This window comes from Erythrolamprus reginae, chromosome 8, assembly GCF_031021105.1.
Source record: "Erythrolamprus reginae isolate rEryReg1 chromosome 8, rEryReg1.hap1, whole genome shotgun sequence".
NCBI lineage: Eukaryota > Metazoa > Chordata > Lepidosauria > Squamata > Dipsadidae > Erythrolamprus > Erythrolamprus reginae.
Window position 1 is genome coordinate 13,136,954 of NC_091957.1, and position 12,775 is coordinate 13,149,728.

The window sequence follows — 12,775 nt, forward strand, 5'->3', positions numbered from 1 at the left end:
TTAGGGGGGACCTGACAGCAGTCTTCCGGGATTGGAGGGGCTGCCAACAAAGAAGAGGGGGGGGGGTCGTCCATTTGTTTTCTAAAGCATCAGAGGGGAAGACAAGAGACAATAGAAACTAACCAAGAAGAAAAACAAACTTAAATTAAGAAGAAACTTAATAATAGTCCAGAGAATTAGGATAATTGTCAGAGGAGAATCAGAACCGCAGAAGAAACAATGGCTGCTAACCTGCCTTCCATTGAGGACGTATAGACTGCACGAGTCAAAAAGAGGGTGGTGAAAATATTTACTGACCCCTCACATCCTGGACACAAACTGTTTCAACTCCTACCTTCAAAACGTCGCTACAGAGCCCTGCACACTAAGACAACTAGACACAAGAAGAGTTTTTCCCTGAATGCCATCACTCTGCTAAACAAATAATTCCCTCAACATTGTCAAACTTTTTACTAAGTCTGCACTACTATTTCTACTAGTTTTTTCTCATCATTCCTATCACCCGTTTCCTCCAACTTATGACTGTATGACTGTCACTTGTTGCTTGTATTCCTAAGATTTTTTATTAACATTGTTGCCTCATTGCTTATTTGACTCCTATAATCATTAAGTGTTGTATCTCATAATTCTTGACAAATGTATCTTTTATGTACACTGAGAGCATCTGCACCAAAGACAAATTCCTTGTGTGTCCAATCACATATTCGATTCGATTCGATTCGATTCGATTCCAATAAAATAAAAAATAAAATAAAATAAATAAGTAAGGAAATACCGATGATTTATATTAATGAATGAATGAAATATTTATTTATTAACATATCTTTTCTTTTATGTACACTGAGAGCATCTGCACCAAAGACAAATCCCTTGTGTGTCCAATCATATACTGTATCCTATCCTATCCTATTCCAATAAAATAAAAAATAAAATAAAATAAATAAGTAAGGAAATACCGATGATTTATATTAATGAATGAATGAAATATTTATTTATTAACATATCTTTTCTTTTATGTACACTGAGAGCATCTGCACCAAAGACAAATCCCTTGTGTGTCCAATCATATACTGTATCCTATCCTATCCTATTCCAATAAAATTAAAAATAAAATAAAATAAATAAGTAAGTAAATATCGATGATTTATATTAATGAATGAATGAAATATTTATTTATTAACATAAGTAAGTAAGTATGGAGGATTTCTATCAAGACAATTTGCGGGTGGCTTCTTTCCCAGGTTGAATCCCTCCTAGGTCCACTTCCCACCCGTTCTTCCTCGCCTGGCGATCGTCCCTAAGGAGTTTGCGAGCGCTTCCAGTGGCGGGCCGTTCCCGAGGAGGACGCGCGCGGGAGGGGTGCGTGTGGCGGGTAGGAGGGCCGGCCCCGCCCGCCTTCTCCGAGGTTGGGAGGCGCCTGGCACGGCGGGGCCCGCCCCGGCATTCAGATGCAAAAGCACCCGGCCCCGCCCGGCCCGGCCCCCAGTCCGTCCCTCCCGCCTGGCTCGCGTGCGCGCCCGCCGCCCTCGCTTGCAAAACTTCCCGGCCAGCCGAGGAGAAGTTTCCTCTGCGCCGCAGCCGAGCTTCCCCGGCGCGGACGGGCGTTTTTCTGCAGACAGCTCCGAGCTAGCCGCCCCGTCCCCCTCCGCAAGAATCGGCGGCGGGAACCATGCCGCCCCTCCAGGGACGGAGCCGCCTCCGCTGCTTCCCGGGGCTGTTGCTGCTGCTGCTGCTGGTCGCCTTGCCCGCCGCGGCTTCAGGTAGGGCGACTTTGTCCACGGCGCTGGCTCGGCATCCGGGGAAAAGCGAGGCTGGCGGGGGAGCCTCCCGGGACGGGCGCCGTGTGCCGTGGGAACCGCCCGGCGGGGTCTCGGGGCAGGGTAGGAAGCTGGCCGAAGGGTTCCTACCCCGAAGGCACTCGGGGTCCTCCCGGGTCTCTCCCGGCTGCGGATGATGGGAGGAAGAAGAAGACGGGCCGCCTTTGCCCGACGGGGCGGTTCCTCCGCCGCCGTCCGGGGCTCCTCGTCGGAGGAAGCCCGAGAGCCGCTGCGGAGCGGCCGCCGCTTTCCGCCTTTCTTGCTTTTTTGGCCTCACTTCTCTGCTCTTTCTTCTGTGGGCGCGCCGGGGCTTTTATTTCAAACGGGAAGGAAAAGAAGGGAGAAAACCGACCCGACCGGCTCGCCGGCTTCCCTTCCAGCGGCTCCTGGAGTTGGCGCGGCCGTTGGAAGTTGGGGAAGAGCCGGCTGCCCCCCCCCCCCCCGCTTTCCCAGTCCCGGCGGACAAGCCTCGGCTACCCGGCCTCCCTCTGGGTGGCCGGGGCGCATGGGAGCGGGAGTCCCCGGAGGCTGCAGGTCCCGCGTGCGCCCCGTCGGCCAAGGACTCCGGGCGGGAGCGGCGGGACCCTCGCGGGGCAGGGTAGGGGTCTCGGCCGGGGGCGCCCCCAGAAGCCGCCCCGGGAGGCTGGTGGTTTTGTCCGTGCAACTCGGGCTCTAAAGGGCGGCTGGGGAAACTGAAGCCACAGCCCGTGTGTGTGTGTGTGTGTGTGTGTGTGTGTGTGTGTGTGTGTGTGTGTGTGTGTGTGTGTTTCTCAACCACTTTTGTGACTGTGCGTCAGATTTCCTGTTCTGGCCTCTCTTGTGCAGCCCCCTCCCCCCCTTTCTTCCTTTTTCTGGGTTTTCTTTCTTTTTAACTGGTGGCTTTCGGGGCAGAAGTGTCTGGTTTTGGGGAAATGAGATGGAAAGAAAGAAAGAGAGAGAGAGAGAAAGGAGGGAGGGAAGGAAAAGAGAGAAAGAAAGAAAGAGAAAGGAAGAAAAAGGAAAGAGGGAAGGAAGAGAGAAAGATAGAGAAAGAGAAAAGAAAGAAGGAAGAGAGAGAGAAAAAGAGAGAGAAAGGAAGAAGGGAAAGGAGAGAGAAAGAAAGAAATGAAGAAAAAGGAAGGGAGGAAGAAAGAAAGAGAGAGATAGGAAGAGAGAGAAAGAAAGAAATGGAAAATAAGAAAGAGAAAGAAAGAAAGAAAGAAAGAGAAAAGAAAAAGGAAGGAAAGGAAGAAAGAGAGAGAGAAAGAAAGAGAGAGAAAGAAAGAAAAGAAAGAAGGGAAAGGGGAGAGAGAGACAAAGAAAGAGAAATTTTAAAAGAAGGAAGGAAGGAAGAGAGATAGAAAAAGGGAGAAAATAAGAAAGAGAAAGAAAGAAAAGAAAAAGTAAGGAAAGGAAGAAAGAGAGAAAGGAGAGACAGACACAGAGAGAGAGAGAGAAAGAAAGAAAGAAAGAAAGAAAGAAAGACCTGTAGCTCTAGTCTTCTGCTGAACTTGCCTTGGGAGGGGGAGCTAGTTGGCTGAGGGACCCTCTTCCTCCCCCTCCCCCAAGCAAAGAGTTTGAATTGATCAAAAGTGGTTGGGGAGCCACGTGGTGTTCCCCCTTAATCAGTGGGGGGGAGCGGGGGGGGGGATGCCAGAGAGAAGAGTTGTGTGTGTGTGTGTGTGTGTGAGTGGTATGCACACACACAGGTGAGCCACGGAAGCCTCCTGAGCTTAGATTTGGGATTTATGAGTCAGTGGGTTCCCACCCACCCCTGCATCTTCTCCCCCTAAAGCCTCCCATAGTCGCCATCCTCCTGGCTTGGTGTGATGGGCATTGTAGTCCAGCATAACTCAGGAAGGCTCCAGGCTGCCTTGGATCCTTGCCAAGGCTTTGGAAGGAAGCCAGCCGGAGACAGGAGTGGCCTCAGGGGAGCCATTTTTCAGCACCAGAGGTGGGGGAGTCCCACGTTCAGGTCTCGTGGCCCGTCTGGTGGAGGGGTGGGGGGGGCTGTCCTTCATTTTGGGCCTTCTCTCTCTCTGAGAGGTCTCCCACCAGAGACTCCTGCAGGTGGTTGAAAGGGGGTCTTTTGTGGAGGCTACAGGGTGGGACTCCAGGATCAAGCCCTGCTCCTTTAAAGCAGGACTCTCCAACCTCGGCAACTTTTAAGACTCGTGGACTTCGACTCCCAGAATTCCTCAGCAAGCTTTGCTCCCAGAATTCCATGCCAGAGCCCAAAAGCTGGCTGAGGAATTCTGGGAGTTAAAGTCCACACCTCTTAAAGTGGCCAAGGCTGGAGAGACCCCTGCTCTAAAGTACTCCGACCACCACCACCACCCCAATAATTGGCCTTTCTGTTGGGGATGCTGGTTCTTGGGTTTCCATTTCCTCTCCCTTTGGCGATTCTGGGAAGTTAGAAAAGTGGTGTGGTGGGTCTGCCCCACAGAACACCCCCTAGCCCCGGGTCTGCTTGGAAAGAAGGGGAGGACTTTTGAAGTCTGTATTGGAGTGAGAGAGAAAAGGGCATATTCATGTGGACCGGTGTCCCCCAGAAATTTGAAAAGAAACTCAGAACCAGAAGTTGGAAATGGAAACGGGAGTTTTTGGAAGGAAGGTGGCATTTCTGCTCAGGAGGTGGGGGGGCTCCTCTCGGGGTCCCTCAAAGGCAGACAGGGCGCCCCCGCAACACTTCCTCCACTGCCGTTTTCGGGAAGTGAAGCGGAGCTCGGTTTGGGCTTCATTGTGGGGCACCGTCTGGTTTCGCTTTTGCTGGTTTTTATTTTTATTTTTTGCTTTCTGGCTCTGTTGTTAAGTGAGAGCTTTGTCAACTTTGAGTTTTACGACCTCTCTTGCCGCCGTTAAGTGGACCGCCGCAGCCGATAAGTCAGTAACTCGGTTCTTGTGAACCTGGTTTCCTCCATTGACGTTGCTGGTTGGAAAAGGGGACCACGTGACCTGGAGAGGCGGCGCACGTCATAAATATAAACCCCGAGCATTGGAATTTTGATGCTGTGGGGATGCTACGACCGTCGTAACTGTGAACACCGGCCCTGAGTTGCTTTTTTGTTTTCCAGCGCCGTTGTAACTTTGAACGTTCGGTCAGTGAACCGCTGTTAGTCGAGAAGGGCTTGAATTGAGCCGTCTTTTCTTCTTCTCTGGACTCCAAAGCGATGTGCGTGCGTGGGTGCCTCGCGTGCGGCTTGGCTGGCTGGCGGTTCCCCCTCCCCATGCCCTGCTCAGTCCGCGCGGCTAGCAGCAGGCAGCTCCCCAGGGATGGAGGGAGGGCGTCGAGGCGGGTGGGGGGCTCTGATCCCCCCTTTGTCTGGGCGGGGGCTGCCGAGCGGCACAGCTGTTGCTTTTTCCCATACGCCTGAGCTCCGTTGGCAGAAAACTTGCAGAATAGCGGCCCGATGGGGCAGGTCGGGGTGGCAGTGTTGCTCCAGGAGGCTGGTAACCCACCCACCCCTAAGAGAAAAGGGGGCATTCTCATTGCTGTGAATGACAGCCTGGTTGGCTTTCACAGGAGAGCATCTTCTTAACGTCTGTGAGCATCTTTATTTTATTTATTTTTTGGTAAATGTTTTTTATTTTATTTTTCCTCCACTTCAAATCCATACAAATGTCAATGCACATACTTTACATACAAAGGTGGGCAGCTAAGGTGGAACAGTGACGTGTGCTCGCCCCTGTGGCTCTGAGTGCAAGCTAGTTAATATGTTATCTCACTCCCCTCCTCACTCTCTCCATCTCTCCCAATCTACCTTCCTTCCCTTCTCTCCATCCTTCCTGCCTTCCTCTCCCCAGCCCACCTCCACCTTTCTCCAACTACTTCCTCTGTTCCCCTCTTCCCCTTCTTCTGAGTGACTTCGGTTCTATTAAAATTTTACCTTAAACAGACCGATGATATATTACTTAGTAGTGTCCCTTTACAAGCCCAGGGACAAAGAGCAGCGTTCTAGTATTTGAGGGGCTGTCACGAAAAAGAGGAGGGTCAAAGTATTCTCCAAAGCACCAGAAGGCAGGGCAAGAAACAATAGATGGAAACTAACCAAGGAGAGAAGCAACCTGGAATTAAGGAGACACTTCCTAACAGGGAGCACAATTAACCAGTGGAACAGGTGGCCTCAAGAATATGTGGTTGTTCCATCGTTTAAATATGTCATTTAAATATGTCAAAGGGTTAAGTAAGGTTCAGGAGGGAAGTGTTTTTAATAGGAAAGTGAACACAAGAACAAGGGGACACAATCTGAAGTTAGTTGGGGGAAAGATCAAAAGCAACATGATAAAATATTATTTTACTGAAAGAGTAGTAGATCCTTGGAACAAACTTCCAGCAGACGTGGTTGGTAAATCCACAGTCACTGAATTTAAACATGCCTGGGATAAACATAGATCCATCCTAAGATAAAAATACAGGAAATAGTATAAGGGCAGACTAGATGGACCATGAGGTCTTTTTCTGCCGTCAGTCTTCTATGTTTTTATGTTTCTATCACTGGAGGCTTTTAAGAAGAGACTGGACAGCGATATGGGTTTTCCTGCTTGAGCAGGGGGTTGTATTAGATGACCTCAAAGGTCCCTTCCAACTCTTTTATTCTGTTACTTACCAGGCAGAAAAGAAGGCTGCTCGGGTTGCAATTTGGTGGCTCACCAAAATAGGACCATAGGTCAACTTGTTAAGATGCCCCCAAGACAAAAAGACACTTCCCTATTTTCCAGAGGGACCTGAAAGTAACCAGGTCTCTTTCTTCAAATGCTTCCATGCCAAGTTGCTTAGGAGGAGCCATTCTTCCCCATGGCAGGCAAGTCTGCAAATGGGCATTTAACGCCTAACCCAGACAGACAGAACTGTGCATTTTATGGTGTGGTGGTTTATTTTATTTTTACTTTTTGCTTGCATCACTATTGGTTTCCTTTATTGCCCTTTTACAAACAATAAATCTCGATTTCATGGGCCGACTTAGGGGACTAGCAACTCTTCCTGTACTTAAACGTGCAGCTTGATTGTGGCTAAACATAATGTGCCAAAGCTGTTACGCTTGGTAAAGCTGTAACCTTCTGTTAATATGTGCCAAACCAATTAACTGTACGAGTCAGAGAGAGCTAAGCTGTGGCTTGATGTGCTGTGCAGACCGAGCCCTGTGATTGGCATCTTTCTTGATGTTTTAAAAATTTCCCCTTTTAAAAATATGACCTTTACCGGCTGACACACACACACAAAAATCAACCACTCTTCCTGCCAGTGGCTATTCAGAAAAAAAAAATGGTCTCCCAGACCTCTCAAAGCCAAACAAAGTTTGAGTTGATTCAGGCAACCCAAGAAACTCTTTTCGGGGTTAACAAAATACATGTTTTCCAGTTGATAGAACATACAGTGCCAAACCAACAAGATAAAATTTATGCCTAGCCTGTGAGTTTGCTCCACAGCACCCTGTAGTACAATTTAGTTAGTTAGTTTAGTTTAGTTTTATTGGATTTATATGCTGCCCCTCTCTGAAAACTCGGGGTGGCTAACAGCAATCATAAACAGTATACAATAATAATCCAAGACTAAAAGCGAATTAAAAACCCCTTAATATAAAAAAACCCCAAACCATACATACAAACATACCATACATACAATTGTAAAGGCCTAGGGGGAAAAGGAATCTTAATTCCCCCATGCCTGGCGGCAGAGGTGGGTTTTAAGTAGCTTGCGAAAGACAAGGAGGATTTGGTGTTTGGTTAGTTTAAGCCAGTGATGCGCTCTTATGGGTGCGGTCAGATACACAGAACCGGTAGAAAAAATTTGATTTTTGTTTTCCTTTTTTCCCTTCTGGCCTCTGAGTATGTTTTTCCTATAGCAGTAAATGATAGGTCCTCCTCCAGGTCCCGTCGACTAAACAATGTCGTCTGGCGGGACCCAGGGGAAGAGCCTTCTCTGTGGTGGCTCTGACCCTCTGGAACCAGCTCCCCCCAGATATTAGGATTGCCCCCACCCTCCTTGCCTTTCGGAAACTCCTTAAAACCCACCTCTGCCATCAGGCATGGGGGGATTGAAACATCTCCCCCTTGCCCATGTAGTTTCTGTGTATGATTCGACTGTGTGCTTTACCATTGTTGTGAGCCACCCCGAGTCTACGGAGAGGGGCGGCATATAAATCCAATAAATCTAAATCTAATCTAATCTAATGTACATACACATACAGTTTATATAGTGGATAATGTATATTTTTGTGTGCCTGTGTATAATATGTGTGTACACATATACTGTATACATAGAATTAAATAGTATCTTTTGGATGTATCTCTTTGAAGCGAGGAGAAGCCAGACACCCTAACCCAAACTGTTGACGTGGGAGACATCAAGTTGGCCACCTTTAAGACAGTCACATGACCTTTAAGCCACCCCGGTCACATGATTGTCAAGCCTCTCCCATTTGGTCACATGGTTGGCAAGCCACACCCACAAAATAAGCCCTGCCCACAGTGTGGTAGTAAAATTTTTTTGCAGCCCTTCATTGGCAACTCATGGTAAACTATGATTTTAAAACACGGCCCAATTTAAGATGCCTTCGTCTCCCAGAATTCCCTTGCCAACATGATGAATTACACTTAAGTTATTCTTGTAGAAATAAAACTTCCTGATTGTCTATGCGCAGCACTGGAAAAATGAAGTGATACCGAAAGAGGCAATTATTCGGAAACTTCAGATCATGCAGAATGCAGCTGCGAGAGCAATCATGGGCTTCCCCAGGTATGCCCATGTTACACCAACACTCCGCAGTCTGCATTGGTTGCCGATCAATTTCCGGTCACAATTCAAAGTGTTGGTTATGACCTATAAAGCCCTTCATGGCATCGGACCAGGATATCTCCGGGACCGCCTTCTGCCGCAGGAGTCCAACAGAGTTGGCCTTCTCCGGGTCCCGTTGACTAAACAATGTCATTTGGCAGGTCCCAGGGGAAGAGCCTTCTCTGTGGCGGCCCTGACCCTCTGGAACCAGCTCCCCCCTGAGATTAGAACTGCCCTCACCCTCCTCGCCTTTCGTAAACTCCTTAAAACCCACCTCTGCCGTCAGGCATGGGGGAACTGAGATAACTTCCCCAGGCCTATATTTTTTATGTATGGTATGTTGTGTGCACGTTTTTTAAATTATGGGTTTTTAGTTTTAATTATTAGATTTGTACAGTGGAACCCCGACATAAGAGCTGCTCTACTTAAGAGCAACTCGAGATAAGAGCTGGGAGGGGAGAGATATTTTTGTTCTACTTACAAGCTCAAATTCGAGATACAAGCGCCAAGGAGCTGTCTCCTGAAGCCAAACGCTAACTTCCGCGTTCGGCTTCAGGAGACAGCTGCGAAGCAGCGCGCGTGTTTTAAAAGGTTGCAGCCGGCCTGGGGGGCTCGGGGGAGTGCTTGCAGCTTTCTTTCTTGCTCTTTTTCTTTCTCTCTTTTACCTTCCCTTCCTCTATTTCTTCTTTTCTTTCTCCTTCCCACCTTCTTCCCTCCCTCCCTCCCTTCACTCATTCCTCTCTTACTCTCCCCTTTCATAAGTTTCCTTGCTTCCTTCCTCTGTTCCTGTCCCTTCCCTCTTTCCTTCCTTCCTTCCCACCCTCCGTCCATTCATTCACCCATTCCTCTCTTGATCGCTTAAAGCCGGTCCCTGGTGCAAAAAGGGTTGGGGACCTCTGTCCTACAGGATTGGGTGGCAGAGAAGTTGAACATATGTAAATTTAAAAGTTTAAGAAAGTTTACAAGTTAAGTGAAAGAAACTTCATTATTCATTTATATGTACATGTACATTTCTTCATTAAAAACATGTCTTTCTGCATAATTTAGACTAACTTTGTGAGTTTTTTGAGGGCTGGAACCAATTAAAATTATTTACATTAATTCCTATGGGGAAAAGTTGTTCGAGATAAGAGCTGCTCGACTTAAGAGCCCAGGTCCGGAACGAATTAAACTCGTATCTCGAGGTACCACTGTATTGTGCATTGTTTTTCTATTACTGTTGTGAGCCGCCCCGAGTCTACAGAGAGGGGGGGGGCATACAAATTTAATAAATAAATAAATAAATAAAAATATTAAATTAAAAAATATGGACTGCTCAAAAATGGATATACTTACAAGGAAATGAGGATTCTGATTATTACAAAACGTGGAATAGATTTTATAATTGGTTAAAAGAAAGAAATGATAAATGAATTATATAAGAATACCGTTAAGTAGTTTAATAACAGAAGTAGCTCTAGTTACAATGTAAATAAATAATGGGCAATCATAACCTTAACAAAATAATGTATGTATATCTGATGATCACTTCTGACAGAAAGGGGATTATAAATACCTAAAATGTTTGTTGTATGTTTGTTTGTTTGTTTGTTTGTTTGTTTGTGTTGTATGTCTACTGGGACCGGGAGTCACTGCTCACAGTCACTCATGCCCTCATCACCTCGAGGCTCGACTACTGTAACGCTCTCTACATGGGGCTACCTTTGAAAAGTGTTCGGAAACTTCAGATCGTGCAGAATGCAGCTGCGAGAGCTATCATGGGCTTTCCTAAATTTGCCCATGTCACACCAACACTCCGCAGTCTGCATTGGTTGCCGATCAGTTTCCAGTCACAATTCAAAGTGTTGGTTATGACCTATAAAGCCCTTCATGGCACCGGACCAGAATATCTCCGGGACCGCCTTCTGCCGCACGAATCCCAGCGACCAGTTAGGTCCCACAGAGCTGGCCTTCTCCGGGTCCCGTCAACTAAACAATGTCGTTTGGCGGGACCCAGGAGAAGAGCCTTCTCTGTGGCGGCCCCGACCCTTTGGAATCAACTCCCCCCAGATATCAGAGTTGCCCCCACCCTCCTAGCCTTTCGTAAGCTCCTTAAAACCCACCTCTGTCGTCAGGCATGGGGGAATTGACATGTTCCTTCCCCCTAGGCTTATAAAATTTATGTATGGTATGCTAGTGTGTATGACTGGTTTTTAACTTGTGGTGTTCTTAAAATTAATTTAATATTGGATTTGTCTTGTATTGCTGTTGCTGTGAGCCGCCCTGAGTCTGCGGAGAGGGGCGGCATACAAATCTGATTAAACTTAAACTTAAACTTAAACTACTGACTCAAAAATTAAAAAAAATTAAAAGAAGAAGAAGAAATAAAGTATCCTTCGAGTTTAAACAGGCAGGTCCGTAGATCTGTGTTTTTCGAAACTTGACTGCTTTCAGGTGTTTCGACTTCATCTCCGAGAATCCCCCAGCCAGAGATTCTGGGAATTTGAAGTCCATACATCTTAAAACAGCCACGCTTGGGGGGGGGGGGGGAAACGGGTATTCGAGAATTTTGTGGTTCTTCTCTTAAGTTGGAACAGAGTTTCCCAGAATCGAGGAAGAAGCGTGGAACTTGGCCTTTGTTCAACTTGGCTAAGGTTGTCATCTTTAGTGACTGAAGACACCCAACACTCTCTAATGATATCTGGCGCAGAGATACTGGGATTATAGTGATGGTGGGCTTCCCCCCCCCCATGTCTGATGAACTCTCCTAGTTGCCATCCCATAATGCCAATCCATCCCCTGGAAGCGGGTTTCCCCCCCCCCATCTGCTTTGTTCAGATAGAAATCTTCAGAAGAGATACACACACACACATACACAAACACATATTATTATTATGAGAACGGCTAAGCTGGAATTTCCTGGGCCTCCTTCTTTCCCACAAACCAACATGGTTAATCTCTGAATAGCTAAGCAGGGGTAGAGCCAAGGTCACTTGGAATTAGGGGAGGACAGGGGGGGATTGCATGCTGGGAAGGGCTGGTCATTTACACAATCATTTATGAAGCTGAGGAAACTCTAACTCTTAAAGATGCTTTCCTTGGTGTGTGTATATAAACATGTCATTCTTGTTGGTGAAAGAACCAGTGTGATCTAGTGGTTTCGGGGATCTGTGAGTTCTAGTATCGCCTTAGGTGCAAAAGCCAGCTAGGTGACTTTGGGCCAATCACCAGGAGGTCGTGAATTCTAGCCCCGCCTTGGGCATGAAAGGCAACAGTGGGATTTTGGGCCGATAACCAGGAGATGGTGCGTTCTAGCATTGGGTTGGATGTGAAAGCTGGCTGGGTGACTTTGGGTCAACCACCAGGAGGTGGTGAGTTCTAGCATTGTGTTGGATGTGAAAGCTGGCTGGGTGACTGGACCAGTCATCATCACCAGGAGATGGTGAGTTCTAGCATTGTGTTGGATGTGAAAGCTGGCTGGGTGACTGGACCAGTCATCACCAGGAGATGGTGAGTTCTAGCATTGTGTTGGATGTGAAAACTGACTGGGTGACTGGACCAGTCATCACCAGGAGGTGGTGAGTTCTAGCATTGTCTTAGATGTGAAAGCTGGCTGGGTGACTTTGGCTAAACCACCAGGAGATGGTGAGTTCTAGCATTGTGTTAGACGTGAAAGCTGGCTGGCTAACTTTGGGTCAACCACCAGGAGGTGGTGAATTCTAGCATTGTGTTAAACCTTAAAGTTGACTGGCTGACTTGGCCAATTACTAGGAGGTGGTGAGTTCTAGCATTGTCTTAAACGTTAAAGCTGGCTGGGTGACCGGGCCCATCATCATTAGGAGGTGGTGAGTTCTAGTCCTGCCTTAGGCATCTGGGTGACTTTGGGCCAGTCCCTCTTTCTCAGCCCAACCCACCTCACAAGGTTGTTGTGAAGAACCTTGGAGCATGAAGGTATGTTGGCTACGTTCACTGCCTTGATTTATTTGCAAAAATAATAAAGGTGGCATACAAATACATAAATACAGATCTGATGACTTTATAAACTGCTGAAGCAGCTTCTGGTTCCAATTATGACTCTTCGTTTTTTGGAAATCACCTGAAAAGGCCATGTTTAAGAAGGTAAATGACGATTCATGCCCTGGAAAGTTCATCTGATTTAAACTTTTTAGTTCCTGCCTGAAAAAAATGGGCATAGAGCTATTACACAGTTGCGGGAAGAGGAAAT

General features: G+C 47.2%; 1 protein-coding gene across 1 annotated transcript in view; it reads left to right on the top strand.

Annotated features, from left to right (window-relative positions):
- The first annotated feature begins 1,491 nt into the window (after positions 1 to 1,491).
- The window catches only part of NOTCH1 (notch receptor 1), a 125,421-nt gene continuing 114,137 nt past the window's right edge, over positions 1,492 to 12,775 (top strand). The window contains exon 1 of the mRNA XM_070758900.1: positions 1,492 to 1,760. Within this exon, the coding sequence (XP_070615001.1) occupies positions 1,670 to 1,760 (91 nt within the window). The 5' untranslated portion in view covers positions 1,492 to 1,669. The remainder of the gene's footprint in view (positions 1,761 to 12,775) is intronic.